Source organism: Lycium barbarum, chromosome 2, assembly GCF_019175385.1.
Source record: "Lycium barbarum isolate Lr01 chromosome 2, ASM1917538v2, whole genome shotgun sequence".
Classification (NCBI taxonomy): Eukaryota; Viridiplantae; Streptophyta; class Magnoliopsida; order Solanales; family Solanaceae; genus Lycium; species Lycium barbarum.
The window spans coordinates 123,076,873-123,098,514 of record NC_083338.1 but is presented as its reverse complement, the minus strand read 5'-3'; the positions used below and the strand labels follow the sequence as shown (position 1 = coordinate 123,098,514).

The 21,642-nt window shown below is 34.6% G+C and overlaps 2 protein-coding genes across 2 annotated transcripts; both read left to right on the top strand.

Moving 5' to 3' along the window:
- The first annotated feature begins 1,491 nt into the window (after positions 1-1,491).
- Positions 1,492-15,806, top strand: LOC132628843 (LRR receptor-like serine/threonine-protein kinase EFR). Its single transcript, XM_060344605.1, has 6 exons — positions 1,492-1,548; positions 1,621-1,674; positions 1,805-1,837; positions 6,558-6,631; positions 6,687-6,809; positions 14,528-15,806. The coding sequence occupies exons 1-6, from the start codon at positions 1,492-1,494 to the stop codon at positions 15,804-15,806; spliced, it is 1,620 nt and encodes a 539-aa protein (XP_060200588.1).
- On the top strand, positions 14,493-17,752 carry LOC132627021 (probable LRR receptor-like serine/threonine-protein kinase At3g47570). The gene is made up of 2 exons (XM_060342073.1): positions 14,493-16,759; positions 17,247-17,752. Exons 1-2 carry the CDS (start codon positions 15,997-15,999, stop codon positions 17,630-17,632), a joined length of 1,149 nt encoding a protein of 382 aa, XP_060198056.1. The 5' UTR covers positions 14,493-15,996; the 3' UTR covers positions 17,633-17,752.
- The last annotated feature ends 3,890 nt before the right edge of the window (positions 17,753-21,642 follow it).

Genomic DNA, 21,642 nt, shown 5'->3' with positions numbered 1-21,642 from the left:
TGACTGTCCTTCTTCCATATTTGGTGGGGTTGCCATTTCACTAATTCTTTCTAGGTGTTAATCTTTTAGAAAGTACCTGATCTAATACAAATTGATGTAGGCTATGAGTCCACAAACACAATATGAAGAGACCTGGTTGAGTACCAACTCCCTCATGTAATGTAGTAAGTACAAAAGGCAAGATTTTAAAGTGTAAAACTCCTTCCTCAAGGGATTAAAAATCATGACCTACCCCAGTAGGATTTAAACTCCACTACATGAGAAACTTTAGATTATAACCTATCGTAAGCTAGGAACTAACTCCCCTAATCCATCAACCCTTAAAATGGTGGCAACCTAGGAACTAACTCCCGTAGTTCCTCAACCTTTGTAATACACCGATTGCAAATACCTCCATTTGAATAACTCTGGCTAAGGAAACTAATATACCTAGACTAACTCTAGCCTAGTGTACCACTCAAAGGCACCTTTTGAGATTTTATCGAGACTGACTCTAGCCACACGCTAATACAACTAAGCTAACTCTAGCCTAGTGTATCACTCAAGAGCTTGTGGAAGCAATCGTGAGAATTTAGAACACCTACAAACAACTTTCTTTTTGGGAAGAGTAGGTTTACAATTTAAGCAGAAGTAAGCAAAGACTTACAACAACCTAAAGAACATAGACAATATCTTGTGTTTGGATCAGGTTCTTCAGCTTGTAGATGGATTTGTTTTTAAGAGCACTTGAAAGACTTGTGTCGGCAGATTTTGCACAATATGGATTAGGTTTTTCAAGTCTACTCAATATGTTGCTATCATGTTGTATATATAGTGGGAGCATATGGGATAGATAGAGGCCACTCATTCACTTTGACCTAAAGCATGGGCTAACTCACAACTGTACTTATGTGCAGCAAGTGGCTCGGCTTTACAACTGTTCTATACTAATGGTGCAAGGTGCACAGATATCAGGTTACTAACCAAGTCTCTATCTGGTTCTGAATTAGTTTGATAATTATCAAAACACAAATGCACTTGTACTTATCATATCCCCAGACAGATGGACAGGCTGAACGCACAATTTAGACGCTTGAGGATATGTTACGGGTATGTGTAATGGACTTTGAAGGTAGTTGGGATGATCATTTTCCACTCATTGAGTTCATATAAAATAATAGCTACCATTCCGATATTCAGGTGACCCCATATGAAGCCCTATATGAGCAGAAGTGCAGGTCACCTATTGGCTGGTTTGAAGTTGGAGAATCAAAGTTGATCAGACCAAATTTGATTTAGCAGGCAGCGAAGAAGGTTAAGCATATACAAGAAAGGTTATTAGCAGCTCATAGTCTCCAGAAGTTCTATGGAGATAATCAACGGCGAGAGCTGGAATTTCAAGTAGTTGAATGGGTATTTTTGAAGGTATCGCCAATGAAGGGCGTTATGAGATTTGGCAAAAAGGGCGAGCTTAGCCCTAGATACATTGAACCTTACAGGATTATGCGAAGAATGGGTCAGATGGCCTATGAGTTAGATCTCCCTTCAGAATTAGAGTCTGTACATCAGGTCTTCTATGTGTCTATGCTTCGTAAGTGTATTGGAGATCCTTCCAGAGTCGTACCTTTTAATACTGTTCAGGTTACAGAGCAGCTATCATATGAGGAAGTTCCTATTGCTATCCTAGATCGACAGGTCTGTAGGTTAAGAACAAAGTAGGTGGCATCGGTAAAGGTACTTTAGAGGAACAAGAATGTTGAGGAGATGGCTTGGAAAGACGAGGAAAAGATGAAGTCTAGGTACCCCTATTTGTTTCTGGTTCCAGAGCATAAGCAGACTTCGATACCATCGTCTTCAGGTATGTATTATTTATCTGCTACTCTTGTTGGTCGTGTGGGACTATTGTTGTTATTTATTATTATGGTCCTATGTGGCATTATATAGTTTGGTTTGCTGTGTGGTAGTTTAGTAGTGGTACAGTTACAGAGGAGACTCCGTTAAAATGTATAAGATTCCTGAGAGTTTAACATTCGAGGACGAATGTTCCTAAGGGGGGAAGAAAGTTGCACCTCGTAGTTTCGCACGTGGAGATTCGTTGTATGTTATTCGTCCTAGTCTTAGAATGGGATTACCTTTGATGTTATATGACACTAGACATGTTCATGTTATGTATGTGAAGGTTTAAGTTCGTGTTTAGTAAGTATTGGAAGGATTAGATGTTAAACGAATCGTAGAAAATAAGTTTGTCGAAAGAGTGCTTTGATGCCCCATTTGATGGTCTACAGAACTGTTTGACGACCGTAAATAGGTGGATCCTCAATCGTGAAATATTCAGAGAAAGTTCATGCTGGTTGGACCATTTGACGGGCCACAGACCGTTTGACGGTTCGTCAAACTGGTAGTCCAATTATATTTCATTTTCCCTCATTTGGGTTCATTATCTACCCATTTCAAACCCTAAGGCTCTCCAAAATCCTCTTCCCAAGTTCATATACTAATCATGGCCAAACCCAAGAGAATCAAGAAAATCAAGAGATTGAAGTGCTAAAAAACTCACTGGGGTTAGTGGAGTTCAAGTATCTCTTTGGTGTTGAAGTTGGAGGTTTCATCCTAGTGAAGTAATTTGATCCAGAGCGTTTTTTGTGTGATTAAGGCAAGGTTTTATCTCTATTACATGTTCTTGAGGTTGTTAGATTGTTATACAACTTGATTGAAGGAAGAAGGTGAATAAGGAAGTTCAAATATAGATTAGAGACCATGTTGAGTTAATGGACTGTTTTGATCATGTTGTTGTTGAGGTGATTTCCTTGCAGTTGGATAGTATTTGATGTTTTTTTCATGTTGTTATGATTTTGCTAGAAGGGTATGTAGAGAAAAGTTGTATAAATACCGTATATGAAGTGTATATTGGGCTGTTTGAGATGTATCTTGTAATACTTGTTGAAGTAAGTATAAGGGGCTTGTATGAGATTGAGTTGTTGTTGTTGGCTACTGTGTATGTTGTTGTAGCCAAGGAGCAAGGGGAAATGCTGCCCGTTTCATTTTTGAATCGAATTATCCTTTGATATAAGTGATATACTATCACCATCTAAGTTCGTATATGCATTCCTTTGTTATAGGATTGGCACACTAGTTATGGGAACTTCGTTGTTGGATTGTTTGGACGACTTGAGGTATGTTAAGGTTAACTTTCCTTCTTTTGACATGATCTTTCTGAACAGAACGTACAAGTAACACTACTCCATAATGAATCTATTCTTAGTAGCTAGGGATGTTTCATGTTAATTAATGTTCTAGTAAGGATGCTCAGTATTTCATTCTTCAGATTCAGTAAGATTCATAGAGTCGCATTTATGTTAATGGAAATGCTATCTCATAATGATGTTCGGAGGTATAACGACCTTATGTCACCCCGACAGATTCAGGATGTGCTTTTATCATATTCATGCATGGCACTATATATATATATATATATATATATATATATATATATATACATACCTATGACCCATCAGACATTATATACGCATATATTATGTATTATATATGGGGTATGGGGAAGGTGACGACATTATATACGCACTACCACTTAATCAGCAGGTCACATGATGATGATAACGATGATGATGATGCCCACAGAGACCGATATGATACGATGGGATGCCTACAGAGGCATGCATGCACAGTATATATGTATATCCTTGGCCCACAGGGTAGTTCAGACATACAGGTTGTATACATTTCATCCTATGTTCTCTTGCATCTCTTTTTGTTACTTTCATGCCTTGCATACACTTTGTCCTTACTAACGTCCCTTTTCTGGGGGAGGTAGACAGGTTAACGATCCGCCACTGTAGGCTGTTGTTCATTGGATATTGGAGCTCTCCTCTTGTTTCAGAGTTGCTGTTGTGGTTTGGTACGTTATATTTATTTGTGTGCATATAGGTATGGCGAGGCCCTATCCCGACCTTTTTACGTCATATACTCCAGTAGAGGCTTATAGACACACATGGTATAGTTAAACTTTGTATGGCCCCTTCGACCTATATTTTGCTGTATAGTTTTTCGTGATGCCCTAGTCGAATTGCATAGTCAGCATAGTTGTATAGTATGTCTTCTTGGGCTCTTACCTTTTTTAGCATGTCTCTTATATGATTTAGCAATTTTAATTTAGTAATCCCTAGGTCCACTCTTATTTATGATTATGACAAGAAAGCACGTTTAACGGTGCTCAGCAGGTAGGGCCCGGATACCAGTCATGTCCCTCCTATTTTGGTCGTGACATTTACAAATGAAAAAAAAAATAGTAAGTGGGTAACCTGCTCTAACAGGTTGTTGTTACATAATGGTGTAAAAAAATAATACACCGATGGTGCACCAAACTTAAACCAATCTTCATATTCTATTTTACACTAAATGATTTCATTTGCTCCTTACTCTATATCCAACTAAATCCAGGAAAGTTATTCAAAAAACTTTTTAACTTTATGGTAAATTAAAATTGTAGTATGTTGAAGAGTAAATACTAGTTAGGATACTTATGAGTTTCTCCATAGAGGAAGCGGATCTGAAGCAACCACGAATTGTGTCACTGATCATTGGGAATCATCACAAAGTGGATGGACTCCCTTTGTCCACTACTTAGATATCTCTCTAACAGATGATACATAGATTTTACCCTAACCCTAGCCATTTTCTATAATGGATAATCATCTTTTTTCTTACACCCATAATGGTGTATTTATAGGCTAGTAATAGAGTTTAGGAAGAGGAGTGGCTAATGAGTTAACGGGCTACTTAGCACCTCTTATGGGTGGATCCGGCCCAATATAAACTTTTCAACATCTCTCACTCACACATAAGGAGTGCTTATGCTTCACTAAGCTAAGAAAAACATATTCTCCTTGAAATTCTCTTGCTTCATTTCATACAGGATAAATAGGCCTTGCAACCGGCATACTATGAGAGCACTTTGCTATAAATCTATTAGGAATACAGTCAATCCTCTCTATAACAGCATGGTTGGTCCAAAATTTTTCAGCTGTGATAGAGAATGACTGTTATACACCTATAACAGCATTAACATTTAAATAATACTTCGCTATTATAGGCAAAAAATATGCATAAAATCAATTTTTCATTTTTAATTGTCAAATTCTAAGCTTAATTACACTTTGTATAACGGAGGAAAATCGTTTAATGATGATATATATATATATATATATATATATATATATTCATATGATTTTTTTTGTCATAAATAGTGTATTAAATGATCAAATATTTGGTCAAAATTTCTACTCTTATTATTGGTAATCATAGATATTCTATTTTTATAAAGATGGTTAATTATTATATTACCAAAAAAAGAAGATAACTGTTATATGGGGGATAATTTTACAAAGAACGTACTGCTATAAAGTTGGTTGTTGCTGTTATAGGTGAAATGTTGTTATAGAGAAGTAAAATATAACATAAAAAATCGGTTTCAAAAAATCTTAGCTGTTATAGAGAGGTGTTGTTATATGCGGGTGCCGTTATAGAGAGGTCTGATTGTATATAGCCTCTCATCGTCGTCATAAAAATCATCAAGTAGATCATAAGAAGTATGCTCAGTGCCCTAGATCATTCGAATCACATAGATCCATCACACTTTGATCTCATGTATCAAAGTTCTTGTGTTCACAATTATGGCCCATAAGTCATAACCGGAACCAACAAACACAAACTAAATGAGATTTCGTTAATAATCTTCTTCTTCTCATGAGTCTCTCAACTTGTATCCAACTCTCTTTTCCAGCCATGCTCCGCCAAACCGAATCTCTCATGGTCATTTCGTAGCATGCTAAGATAGCGAACATCGAACCAGGCTTCAAGCCACTGATCGGAGTCACAAGGGTACTCAATAAGGTCTCACACAACAATAAGTTAAGATAAAACTTAAGTTAGCCCTTTTGGTCGACATTTGCACATAACTTATGAAACATGTGCTACAACATTTTCTCTTTTCCCATGGAGCGTATGTCTTTATCGCATAAGATAATACTGTACGTATGATATTCAGACACCATATGCATCTGAACTGAGTTCCTTGATCTAATCAATAAACATGAACTGATATCTGGCCTCTCGAAGTAGACTAGGTGAAGCTCATTTCCACCATTAAACCACTGTAATAACCTTTTGTCATTACTTGTGCGACGCTAAAGATCGTTAAGCCACGTGCTCTCAAATTATCCTTATGATTATTTGCTTAAGATCTGGTCTCATCTCCCATCAACACTAAATTGATGGAGGCGGTCACCTATGTGACAAGGTTGACCTCTGTCTATTCGACACACTTTTCAATAATATCAAAGAATGAACCAAAAGCATTTCATAATATGAATGTACAATAAACATTCACAGTAAGAATGTACACAAACATTCAAATAATAAGTGTATGCAAATCAAACTTATTTGATTTTTAAGAAAACAGTAAACATGAACGTCGGGAAAAAATATAAAAAACCAATGACTCTATTTTAAAGCCCACACAGTCCTTGAGATCTTACATGAATAAAAACATGTATCTCTAGGATCCAACTGAGTCAATGGATCTGCAACCATTTGTGCAGATATACTTTATGTTCAGTTCTTTGCGTGCAATCATGTCATCACAAAATTAAGTTTAATGTCAATGTGTTTAGCTTTACGATGATATTTAGGATTCTTGGTGCTCAAAATAGTAGCTTGACGGTCACAAAGACTGTCATTAGTTCAATACTAATTGCAGCATCAGCATATGATTCAAGAACCTTTTTAACTAAACAACCTATTGCGCTGCTGAGGTGAGACCACAAGCTCAACTCTCATCATGAATAAAGCTACATGTGATTGTTATCATTGTCTACAATATGTCATTATTATTGAGCATAGAACACATTCTGAGGTGGACCTACTCTCTTCTACAATTAACATCAATGTATCCCCTCAATTCCATGTCATGCCTTATGGCAAAACGCATAAACAAAAGTTCCCATATGGTACCTCATGATTTGTTTTAACTGTATTTTCAATATACTGGATTTAAGTTGGTTTTATATTTGTCTGCAAGCCAATTGAGAAACAGATATCAAGTCTAGCAAACATATTTTTCATACGACTACCAACTGTAAATACCATAAGAAACTTTACTTATTTGTTCATCTTATTTTGGAGTCTTAGAACACAGTCTAGCATACAAGGCATTGTCTTTCTTCATTAGAGTTTTGATACGGTCACAATTTAGGAAGTTCAATCATTTAGAGAATAATTTCTTTAATCATTTTCTCAAAATCTTTATTTCAAGAATATATGCATCTTTACCCATATCTTTCATCTCCAAGTGAGATGATAACAAGGATTTTGCCTTTTTTATATAATTCAAATTATTTTTTAGCTATCAATATGTCATCAACACAAAATGACATAAGTGTAAAATTGCTCTCAGATCTTTTGGTATAAACGTAATGATCCCTTGTGAATCATTCTGAAGTCAATAGAATTGACCACACTAAGAAAACGTATATACCACTACCTTGAAGATTGTTTGTGGCATAACAAGGCTACAAAAGTCTACAAACGATATGTTTGTGGCCTTTTGGATGAAACCCTTAAGTTATTCCAAATTAATTATTCACTTAGTTCTCTATCGAGAGAAGACAGTCTTTACATCCATTTGATGCCATTATAGATCTAAGCTAGCAGTAGTAGTCAGAATTAAGCTCATAGAGGTGAATCCATATAACAAGCGAGAAAGACTTGTCATAGTCAATCACTCCTATTACGTATACACCTTAGCAACAAGTCGAGCCATATGTCTCAACTGTGCTACAAGTCTTGTGTTTATCTTTGGAAACCCATTTGGTTTCAATAGTTTTGTGTTCTTTCGGGAGATCAACAAGTTCCTAAACTTGGTTGATTCTCCTACACTCTGTGTATTCTTCCATTGCATTTATTCATTTTATTCTTTGAAGGGAATAAAAGAGCTAATTCTTCGCTCATTTCCATCTTGTAGGAGCACTATATCTTGATTGAGATTCATATAATCTCATATTAATCCTGTTTGGATTAATTTTGCTCCTACTTGGACCCGAAATATTCATCTAGCTCCCACTTGGAACAAGATTCATCTCACTCCCATTTGAAATAAGAAGATTATTATCGCTCCCACTCAGAGAAGGATCATTCTCATTCGCATCCGATGATGAAGGTTGATCTAAATGATAAATTAATTCATCATCACTTAAAAATCTCCAACTCAGATGAAGGGATCCTATTTGATCTCGGTCCTTAGGTTGAGTAGTTAAGCCAAAACCTATCTCGCCCTCCTTGGATAGATGTGAAACTTCTTGAGTCGAATTCAGTTACCCTCCCACTGTGATGTAGCTTCAAAAACACGTAATTTATAGTATCTCATATAGACACTTTTGCTTCCTCTTTAGCCCAATATGCCATAAGAAAAATTATGTACATAATTAAGTTGTGCATCACAGAGGTCTCACAAAATACATGAGATATATGTTACTCCATAACTCATATGGTGTAGATGTAACTGATTCCATTGGCACAAGATTAAGAACGCAAGCAACAAATTAGTGGAACACATCTCCAATTGGAAACATGTAACTTACTTGCGCCATCATTGATCTAATCATTTCAAGGAGCATTCTAGTTATGTTTTCCACAATACCTTTTATTGTGAAATATTGGAATAGTCAACTTATTAACAATTCCACTTTCATCAGCAAAAACTCACTTAATGGGACCAAGACGTATTCATGGCCTCGATTAACTGGTTCTCCATATTTTTATTAATTTGTCCAATTGATTTCCAAATTTTTTTTCACATACTTCTTAAAACAAATCGTTGCCTTAGAGTAAGTGACATCAAATGGATAAGTGACATCAAATGGACATCACCAAAACAAGTAATTTTATCAATCAATATGATGAAATTAGAAGCTCTTTGTCACATTTTCGCATTCATGGAAATACAACTTCAGAATAAATCCATGCAATGAAAAATCAGTCATGGTGGTGTTATTAAATGATTTTCTATTAGCTTTTTTGAACTAGATAGCATTTACAAGTGGAATTACCCACATGTCATAGGCCCATATAACCAAGTCTAGCATGTAAAATTTCACATCATCCTTGTGATTATGCAATAAGGAAATTGGGGAAGCTAATAATTGGATTAAAGGAACTAATATCCAAAATCCATTATAAATAAAATCATTTTTGAAACCAGAACCAAAATAAGTGTTCTTATGCCTAAATGCCATGAAAATTCCAATTGAAACCTAAATATAATATACCAACAGAAAATAATATCCCTAAAAGTATAAGAAACAACTAAAAGTGTTATGTAGGATAAAATCTCATTTTCATGTAAAACTAATTCACATGATACAATCTTATTAACAACCTTAATGTCGTTTCCTACATATATCCACATTGCATGTGTGGGATCCGTTGGAAGTTCACAGAGGCTTCATTCCCTCAGAATGTGGTATATGGCTTCTATGTCAATTACGATAAAAGACTAGTCTCAGAAAGAATGAAAAAAAAAAAAAACGCAGCTAGCAACACATATATTACTAGCGTAAGGAACACAAAGTAACTTTCTAGACTAATTATGAAGTGCTTTATTAGCTCAGTTCAATCACTAGCATGGTGATCCTTTTGATCACAACTGAAGCATTTCAGTTTAGTCAATATTTTTTTTTCTTTCTATCGTCGTGTTAGTTATCATTTTAGGATTCTTATTTGGTTGAACCTTAACTTTCCAATTTCCTCTAATTTTACATTTAAAATCATTTATTGAGTTAGAAATTATTTTGTGCAATTTTGCACCTTATTTTGCAGCCTCATGCCGCTCTTCTTCTAACTCAGGTGCTGTTTCACATCATAAGTCAGGGGCATCTTCATATGCTCCTAATTTGGGGAAGAAAACAGATAACTGCTTGAACTTGGTGCTCATTAGTCAACTTATGACCTTAAGTCTGGTAACCGTAGTGCTACCAAACTTGGATTCAAGAGCACCGCACATAATTTTGGTAACCTTATGGGTAAAATTCCCTGTGACATCTTCACAGCTTCGCAACATAATGCGAGCTAGGAAATATTTTTCAAGCATCATAAGCTTCATCCATGACATTATTTACAAAAAAAAAAAAAAAAACAAAAAAAAAAAAGGTCTTCCAGCACATATTACAGTTTAAAATTTTATAATTTTTGAGGTGAGCTTTTCACTTCGCTTTTCACTTCTGATAAGCTCTACAACAATATTCTAAAGCAGTAGACATGGTAATTATGGAACTTCTACATATTTGTAAACATAAAGTTTCACAATTAACATAAAAGCACACATGTTTAATGTTTTCGCATACACATAAATGTAACTTTAGCAATTGACAGGGCTATTAAACATAACCATGAATCCTAGAGTCGAAAGTTCACTACGTTTTCAATCATCGTCTAAGGATAGATGTTAAACATAAAATAACCATATCAACTCAAACTAAGTCACCAAATATTTCAATAAATATTTTATTTCTTAATTAAATAAGTGGTATATGCCCAAAAAATATACACACCAAATAGAAAAATTCAGATCTTATTCTAGATACACTTATATATCAAACGAATAATTTAATTATATCTGAAAAATTAATTTTCATATGTTTCCTAGAACGAATTGAGGAGAAAATCAATATTTATACCTAATTTCATTTAAAAATAAAAAAATTATTTTCCATAAACTTTTAGGTAGAGTTAGACATGTTCTACGCATCATATACAGATTTTCATATTTTTATTTTTGAAAAATACAACATAAATTAATTAATACGAAATTAACAATTTCAGAACGGTATTAATTACGGGAAAAAAATAATTCCAGTGTCTAAAAATTATTTAAAAAATATGAAAAAATCATAAATTTAATTTCGAGCAAAACAAAAAATGAATTATTGAAATCGAAGTTCTGCGTAAACCGCAATCTCTAGAAATATGTTTCAACCGAGAGTGGGCTTCACTAGCAAACAAAACTGGTCATCCTATTCAGCTAACTCCACCCATTTTGCTAGAATGGGTCAAAACTACCCAGTCGCGTTTTTCTTCACATTTTGGCTATTGTGATTACATTAAAACACAAAGTTTTGTCCGGAACGTATTTTAGGATTGATTTCAAGCATCAACTGCTAGAAAAATCGTCAAATAAGGTGCCAAATTGGAAAAAAATGAGTTGTTTTTTCTTCTCCGACGGATCTGCTGTTTTCTGGCAAATCTAAGTAAAACAGTCCAGAGATTGATCCATATGATCAAAACTTGATGGGTTTTGTTCTAAACAAACCCTAGTGGATTTTCCTTCAAATCCTATCCAACTTTTCGATGAAAATCACAATTGATTATATGATTTTGCTAAAAAAAACATATGGGTAGCATATTACCTAAGTCAATTCGCACAAAAATTGCATGAAACTGGGATTATTGAATTTTTGGGGTTAAATTCGTGATAATTAAAACCTAAAATTTCAAAATTTAATATCTCAAACTACAAGGCCAAAAAATATGATCCACATATCGATGGAAAGCTCTCGAAGAGATCTATAAAAGCCTTAAGGTTTCATGCAAAAACTAGGCATTTACAGACGTGAAATAATGCAATTAAGATTCGGGATTATTCATAAAAACCCTAATTTTCATGTATTGCTTACGATCATGTCTCTAATCGGAACATGAGCCTATGGATCTAATGCCAATGTAGTATTTTGGAGCGTAAATACTAGCTAGGAGATTTATGGGTTTCTTCGTAGCGGAAGCGGATCTTTAGGAACTATGACTCGTGTCACCGATTGTTGGGAATCGCCACAAAGCGGATGAACTCCCTTTATCTACGACCTAGATATCTCTCTAAATGATGATGCATAGAATTTACCCTAACCCAAGCTGTTTTCTATTGTAGAAGATCATCTTTTTTCTTACACTCATAGTGGTGTCTTTAAAGGCTAGTAATGGGGTTTTCAGGAGGAGGACTAGCTAATGGGTTAACGGGCTAGTTAGCACCCCTTATAGGTGGACCCAACCCAATAACAATTTTGCAACAAAAACAGTTTCTACCAAAGATATTTTCTTCGGTACGAAATAAAATTTCTGCAACTAACTAGGTACGACTGACTTGTGACCACAATTCCAAAACAGTACTAATGCAGACAGATCATAAATATGAATTACTAAAAACTCATATTGACGAAGACTTCATATCTAGACATGGAAAAGAAAATGTCTTTCAATTACTATCACTTTCTCATAATAGTTAACTGGAGGATGGTGCATGAATACATGAACTACAAGCTAGGAAATTAAACTTAAGTTGACGAAGACTTTTGTCTCAACTATCACTTTCTCATAACGTGTACAAGGTAATTACGCGTGGAGCAAATGAAAAAGATCGGCATGATCACATTATACCGAAAATAATTAACGGAAACTGACAAAACTAAATGTGAAGCGTGAGGAAAAAAGAGCAAGACCAACGAAATGGCAGTGCCGAGAAATTCTAATTTGAAGTGGTTTTATAATCAAAATGACCATATTTTGAATTGTACGTAATAAGAACCATCCCAGGATCCATCCAATTGTAAACAGCAGTGGTCATTTGTAGGGGTGGGCGTTCGGTATTTTCAAAGTTCAGGTTTGGTAATTAGGTAATCGGTAATTGAAAGTAGATACCAAATACCGAATTTTCAAACTTCGGTTCGGTAATTCAGTAAATCAAATTTCGGTTCGGCACGATATTTGATAATACCATATTAAGTCGAGTTCACTGTATTACAAGCACAGATTCAGGGTTTCTTAATTTTTTTTAGCTGTAAATTTGGATACCCAGATTTGTGCATTTTGAATGAATATATGTGATTAATAGTGACAGTTGATTTGGGGATTTAACTTTCAAGATTTGAGCAAAATCTTATGATTAGAATGCATATTGCTATTGTTATATGACTATTGAATATTAGAATCCATCCGCTTATCTAATTTCTACTTGGAAAGTATAAAAATCATAAATTTAACGTGGGTCAGATTTCCACAATATGGTCTAAACTGATGGGTATTGTTGCAAACTTGCTATTGATGCATGGGCTGATGGACTGAACTATTAATTTAATGGCCCTCTTTTAATAACTATTTCGGTATTCGGTAAATACTGAGTTACCGAACCTATAATTACTTCATACCGATTTTTTTTTAATTTTATTATCGAAATACCGAATATCGAAATATCGAAATCCCCGGTTCGGTTCGTAATTCGGTTTTCGGTGTTTTATGCCCAGCCCTAGGACTCATTTGAGTACTGTGACCCCTTGAAACTTCCGTGGCAAAAGAAAAGAAAACTAACAGATTGGACAGGAGATTACCGCAAATGAAACAATTAATTCCAGTCAATTGATGGACTACGGCAAATATAACCAAGAAGCACGTTTAAAGACTCTTCTTTGACATAGACACCTTTCCACATTTGTCTAGAGGCGAGGCAGTCAGGCAACTTCTAGCAATGGGTCAGTACTCAGTACAATCCAATAACTTTAATTTGGCTAAAGTTTGTATTTGTGTTTAGAAATTCACTGAATATGTATAAATAAATTTATACAGTACTAGCTGCCTTTTCTATAATCCAAAATCTATAAACTCAAAATTTTCGATACGCCTTAGCAGCGAGGTTTTTGCAATTCGCTGTATAGGTATACTAGTCTTAATTACAAAGTAGTTTGTACGATTTGTTATAGATCGAGTAGTTGTCTACTTAATTCTTTGTATTCAATCTCTGGAAAAATGGATAACACATTAGAAAAAAAAAATAGACTGAAATAACAATATACTGTACTAAAGAAGAACTCGATTGCTATAAATTGGAGGAATAATCAACTACTCTTACTACATAAAGAAACTCAAGAAATTCTTATAACCCATCTTCACACGAACCAAAAATCACATTTCCTTTAAGTCCATTACAATTAATCTCACCATCCACTGGCTAGAATAATGGATTCTGCCATTTTGCACTGGGTTTGCTACTATATCCTCCTCCTCTCCTCCTCCATACTACTCCACTATACTCACCTAATTTCATCGTCGAAAGTACTTCTTGGAAATGATACAGATCAATTGACATTACTTTCCTTCAAGAAAGGAATTGTCTCCGACCCACTAAGCATTACATTTTCATGGAACGAATCAGTCCATTTCTGCAATTGGATAGGTATAACTTGTGGTCACAAACATGACCAGCGAGTCATCACAATAGACCTACGGCCTAGCAGATTGGTTGGTACATTGTCCCCTGCAGTGGGTAATCTAAGTTTTCTGTGCCAACTCCGGCTTGACAACAATAGCTTTACCGGACAAATTCCCCAAGAGATAGGCAAACTATCAAGATTGCAAACATTAGTTCTAAGAAATAACTCATTTTCTGGGGAGATATTTCGTGTTGCTTAAAACTGACTATGCTTCATTTGGCCAGGAATAAACTAAAGGGCAACATTCCGGTGGAGTTTGCTTCACTGAATAAGCTTGAGGAGATGCATGTTTTCTTCAACAATTTGTCTGGAGAGATCCCATCTTGTTTTGGCAACTTGTCTTCAATTCGAGCGATCAGCCTATTAGCAAATAATTTCCATGGAACCATGCCTGATTTTCTTGGAAACTTAGGAAATTTAGAGGTCCTTGAACTTGCCCAAAATAATCTCTCTGGAGTCATCCCTGCATCAATTTTCAACTTGTCATCATTGCGCAATCTTGAGTTATCAATCAATCAACTTCAAGGGCGCCTTCCGTCAAGCATGGGCTTCACACTTCCAAGACTAGAGGTTTTTAATTTGGGGGCAAATCAATTAACTGGAAAGCTTCCTGCATCAGTATTAAACCTGACAAATCTTCAACTTTTTGCTGTCGACACCAACTGGTTCAGCGGAGAGGTACCTAGCTTTGGAAGTTCCAAATATTTGTACTGGCTAGGACTTGAGGAAAATTATCTTGGAAATGGCAAGTTAGATGACTTGCTTTTCATGTCTTCCTTGCAAAATTGTTCTGCCCTGCAACTTCTCCAGCTCGATGACAATCGATTTGGAGGAGTTATTCCGCGATACTTTGGCAATATGTCCAGCCTTCAGTACTTAACCATGTCAAGAAATCTTATCCATGGAACCATTCCTGTAGAGATTTCGCAACTTCACAGCTTGCAGGAACTCTCTTTGTGGAAAAATCATCTCACTGGGGAAATTCCTGATTCTATTGGAAAACTTGAGGTACTAATTGAGTTGTACCTCAATGAGAACCAATTGTCAGGGAAAATTCCATCTTGTTTAGGAAATTTGACAATGCTGACTAAACTCAACCTTGGAGCAAATAATTTACATGGTTCTATTCCATCTAGTCTTGGAAAGATCAAGTCTCTGTTACTCCTGAATCTCAGCAGGAATCATCTTAGTGGCGACATACCAAAAGAAATTTGGCAGCTCCCTGAGGCACTTTTCCAACTAGACCTCTCAAGCAACCACATCACGGGTTCTCTAAACAACATTATTCGCTTGAAAAACTTGGTCTATTTGCGCCTTTCCAACAATAATTTATCAGGTGAAATACCAAGCAGCTTCAAAACATTGACAAGCTTAAAAGAGCTCTACGTCAATCATAACGATCTCCAAGGAGCTATCTCTCCATTTTTAAGTTCTTTGACAAGTCTTGAATTCGTAGATCTTTCACACAATAAATTTGTGAGTAAGATACCCGAATTTTGTTAGTCTCAGATCCCTGAAATTCTTGAATTTGTCCTATAATGATTTGGAGGGCGAGTTACCATCGGATGGAGTTTTCAAAAATAAAAGTGCAGTCTCAATTACCGGGAATAGTAAGCTTTGCGGAGGTATTCCGGAGTTACAATTACGAAAATGCTCTGAAAATGATCCTAATTATGGCAAACCATCTCGAAAAATGATTTTAATCATATTACTAATTGTTGGAGGTGTCGTGGGTGTCATAGTGGTGGCACTCCTTTTGCGGCGTAGTAAAAAGAGATCGGATCATCAGAGTTCGACAACTATGGACACAATAATCCCTAGAGTGACTTACCAACGACTTCACAGAGCAACGAATGGCTTCTCCGCGGAGAATTTGATTGGTTCAGGAAACTTTAGCTCTGTATACAAAGGCATTTTGGATGAATCAGTTGTTGGGATTATGCAGATTGCTGTAAAGGTACTGAAACTTCAAGTGAAAGGAGCTAGCAAGTCCTTTGTTGCTGAGTGTGAAGCATTGAGGCATATTAGGCATCGAAACTTGGTAAAGCTTTTAACTTGTTGTTCAAGTATTGACCACCAAGGTCATGATTTTAAGGCCGTAATTTACGAGTTCATGACCAACGGTAATTTGCACAATTGGTTGCACCAAAGTTGTCGGAGTACTATTGGTCATGAGGAGAATAATATGCAGCCTAGAAGAAGTTTAAACATTAGACAAAGGCTGGATATTGCAATTGATGTAGCTAGTGCATTGGATTATCTTCACAATCAATCTGGAATGCCATTGATACATTGCGATCTCAAACCAAGTAATGTGCTTTTGGATGAAGAATTTGTTGCTCATTTAGGTGATTTTGGATTGGAAAGGTTTATGCAAGCTGATGCCACACATGTACTCACCTCAATCCAGAGCAGCTCAAGTACAGTAAAAGGGACGCTTGGATATATACCGCCGGGTAACACACTTCTTAACACTTATTTTTTATGAGCTAGTTTGAGTTTTAAACACTGATGATATGCAAAATATCTTACTTTTTTCTTTGAAAAATGATCCGTTAAAAATATCTCTTTTTATCTTTAGTAACTCTTTAGTTCTAACACGTTTCTCAAATAGCACAAGATGCAAAGGACATTTCGATATATTATAGACATCTTTATTTTAAGATCTCAATATAGTATTCATATCTTTTAAACCATCTCTCAATGCTTTGTTTTTGTTTTTGTTTTTGTTTTGGTTTTATCTTTAGTTTAATTGTTGGGATTACTCAACATATTTTGTAATTGACCACAACAACAACAAAAAGCACTCACACGCACGCACACGCACACGCTTTTTTTTTTTTTTTTTTGCTGGGAAAGGTTCAGGGCCGATTTTTTTTCTCATACATAAGAAGATTTTCTATTTGATAAGTATAAATTAATTAGCCAATATGTATCATGCAGAATATGCGACAGGGAGTAAGTCGTCGACCTATGGTGACGTGTACAGCTATGGAATTCTATTGTTGGAAACATTCATGGGAAAGAGCCCCACAGATGAAATATTCAAGGATGGTCTGAACCTTCATGATTTTGTGAAGATGGCAGTACCTGAACAAGTAATGAATGTTTGTGATCCTACACTACTTCTCTGCCTTGAATATAAGGATGGTGTGCCCATTAATTGCAGTGAAAAAGTAATTGAGGAGTGCCTGTGTTCAGTGTTACGAATTGGGATTGCTTGCTCAATGGAGTTGGCAGAAGAACGCAAGGACATTGCCAATGTCCTTAAGGAACTGCACTTAATCAGAAATGCTCTTTTTTCTAATCAGAGGCGATCCGAGATTTGAAGTTTTATGGGTTGTTCTAGTAACCTCAAATTAATATACAATAATAACTAGATTAATTCATTGATACATATTTATGTAATTTTATGAATTTCTTAATAGAAATACAGGATTTATGCAAAAGCTCGTGCATTACCTGTGAACTCATACACTATGCTCTACATCCGCAACTGCCTCTCTTGGCGGAACTCAAGCTATACACTGATTGTGAACCTTCAACGTTAATTAGCTGCTACATTTTGTTTTCATTATATTTTTCTCCTTTCTGTTTCTCTATATATCTTTGACCACTAAGTATCCGTTTTATAAATATCAGAAGAAAATATGTTAGAAATGACTTTTAAAAGTATCCTCCATTGACTGTGTGAAATTTATAAACTCTTTCTGAAAGAATCAAATTCTGAGCTAATGATTTCTAATGTTATTTGAGTAATTGTATTTCCTCACGTAGCTAGAAAAACAATGAGATGCGATCCTGAGCAATTCGGCGTTGAAAAGGATACCTGTGCAAGATTTGTTGTCTTAACGCTAAGTGGACACTCTTTTTTAATGGGAGGGAGTAACTTTTAATTTGGAGTAATTATAGTTTTAGATAAGGGGTAATTCAATAGTTAATGTACCTGAACGTGTGGTTGAAGAAGATTTCTTGGCTTGGCAAAATTGAAATTTGATGGTGTACAGTTGAGTTTCATGCTCTATTCTATGTGGATGCTCGAAATCATTGGTGTCCAGATGGTATGGTCATCGATTCGTGTGAATTCAGAACACAATAACAAAGAATATATTTAGAACCGTTTTGTTTCTTTGTTTCTCTTCGTAGCATAGAGAGCAGAACAGCTCGGTTAATCCAATAACAACTATTCGCAAAAGGAAGTTAGAAGTAAGGCATCTCTTCAAAAACGGCTGTAGGTTTGGATTTATTTAGTAGGTTTGTTTTCTTTTCTTTTTTTAAGAAAAAAACAAAGTAGAATATTTACGTAAATAATAAGAAGGGCATTTAAGTAATTTAACTTTTAAGTTATGGAGTTCCTTCTATAGTATAGTGTGTGTGTATATATATATATATATATATATATATATATATATATATATATATATATATATATATATATATATATATATATATATTCTAGTTAAATTGCCCGCGCGAATATCTTTTTATAAATTTAGTCAATATATCTATATATATATATAAACAATACCAAAACTAAAAGAATGGATATATAATATAGGGCATAAATACAGTTTCTTTTAAAAATCAAATCTTATAAGGAAAACTACATATTTTTAAAAAAATGTGTCAACAAATTCAAATAAATGCACTATATGCATTTTTGTAATTTTATACCGATAGAGGAATAAATATAAGTGATCAAATTGAAATAACACTAACACCGAAAAAAAGATAGAAACGTTAAAAACAGGAAGACAAAATTACCAGACATTGCTTGTTAAATATCTTCAAAAGTATCTTCCCCAAGAGTTGTTGACCTTTGGTTTTCCTATTTAATCAATGACCTTCTCTACAGCAATAATGTCTCCCAAAGAAAATTACATACTTAACCATTATCTTATATAAAATCTTCAATTTGAAAGGCCGCACGCTGCCGTCCCAGTAAGTATTAAGACTAAAATATTTACAAATAGCTATCTTGAGTTAGATATAGAATATGCCAACAAAAAGAGTTTGGTCCGCATTAGAGATATAAGATATATTCATACGAAATTAATTAGAAAAACAATGAAAATAACTCTGATATAAATACACCACTGAAATAACTCAATGACGTTTGTAAATATACTCTTTTGGATTAGCTGAAAAAAAGTGGCTTATAAGCATAAGTGCTTAAAGTGTTTTTTAAGTGCTGAAAGTTATTTTATAAATAAGGTGTTTGGATAAAAATGCTTAAAGGGTTAATATCAAGTAAGGGTAGTATTGGGATTAACAAAAAAAATATAAGCGATAAAAGGGTAAAGTTATTGGTCAAACTAAAATGGCTTTTAAGCCAAAAAAAAAAAAAAATGGGGTTGAGCAACTTCTTGGTTTTGACTTAATTTAAACACTTTTTAACTTAATTTAAGTTATTTTCTATTTTACCAAACACTCAAATAAGTTAAAAAATGACTTATAAGTTGATTTGACCAACATATAAGGCAATCTAAAAGGGCTATATTCATACGAAATTAATTAGAAAAACAAAGAAAATAACTCTGATATAAATACACCACGGAAATAACTCAGTGACGTGTATAAATATACTCTTTTTTCCCAATATTCTTAGACACGAGAACTAAATTCAAATATCTCAGATTACAATTTAAAGATTATTGGTCCGACTTTTTGAACTTTTAGAAATTAGCTAGTATTCATAAAATAAAGGAATAACTTACCCTTCTTTAAATTAGCTAGTATTCATAAAATAAAGGAATAACTTACCCTTCTTTAAATTAGCTAGTATTCATAAAATAAAGGAATAACTTACCCTTCTTTAAAGCCCCTGCAACCCCAGCAATGAAGTTATCAACTTAACAACTTGTTTTTACCCAAAAAAGAAACAAACAAACAAAGTAGATATAGTTCAAATTATTTTGTTCAACCTCGTCATGCACTTCTTCTTCACTTTCCTCTCATTCTGAATTGGTGATGTCTTTAGCAAACGTCACAGCGACATGCTTGGTCTCCTCTTCTCCAAAACCTGATGTTAAAAGCAAAAGAAAGAAGAAAGAAAAATGAACAGATCACGAAAGTCAATGAGTAAGTAATTAGTATGAATCTACACACTTTTGTAGTCGAAAAGTAAAAGACAATACACTAAATAAAACCAAACATTTAATAATTTCCTTATTTAAAGAGTTCAGCCTGAAACATTTTCCTCAGTTATCTGCTATGTGGTGCACATCAAATAAAGGTAGTAGAAATAAGGTTAGTATTTGGTTAAAAAAATTGAATGTTTGAAAAGATGTTTGAAGTGTGTAAACAATGTGTGTATAAAAAATTGTGGACGGAGGAGTCCGTTACCGATCGGAATTTGCAGGAATATAAATATACAGTAAGTATGTATGATTATTGATATCCTATTATTTCAAACCTTACTTCTGTTCCGCTTCATCTTCTTCGTAAATCCGCCTTAAATCTCTCTTAATCAACATCCTATCAAATCTCTCTTAATCTTACGGTTTAGTTATATTTAACTGACTACTTTAATTACCGCCATAAACGTCCGAAAAGTTTTCTGGAGTGTTTTTTTTTTCCAATAGTGACTGGTGGGATTTTATTTTAATATGATAAATCAATTAAATGGGAGAAAAGTAAAAAAAAAAAAAAAAAAAAAAAAAAAGGAGAAAATAGATAAATAGGTTTCTTGATTTTTAAGAGTGTCACATCACCGGGCCAATGTGCTTTTATATATATATAGAGAGAGAGAGAGAGAGAGAGAAAGAGAAAGAGCACCGTCAGTGTAGAAGAATTTTTACACCATCAGGTAATTTTAAAGGTAATCACATTATTTTTTAAAATTATAATTAGATGTTAAAAAAATACCCCTCGTCCCAATTAAAGTGTCTTACTTTCCTTTTTGGTCTATCCCAAAAAGAATGCCCCTTTTTATATTTAGTAAGTTGACAATTCAAACATCTTACGTGACAAGTTTATCGCCAAAAGATTTAAAAGACATTTTAGTACATTATACACATCTTTAATTTAGGACCACCCGATTTAAAAGTCTCTATTTATTTCTTAAACTTTGTACCTAATTAAACTAAGACACTTAAATTGGGACGGAGAGAGTATTAAAGGTAATTTGAATCTTAATTGTACTATAACTAAGATTATTTCCTCACTCTAAAACTATTTCCTTTCCGAGTTCACTGCTCTTCTTTCTTTCTCGTCGGCACTGTCATGGCAGCAGCAAAAAGCGACATTGTCACTGTTCCTTCTTGTATACGGTGAAAACCGGATATGAACCAGACCGGTGGCCAGGTAAACCGGTGATAGGAAAGGAGCGAGAACGTAC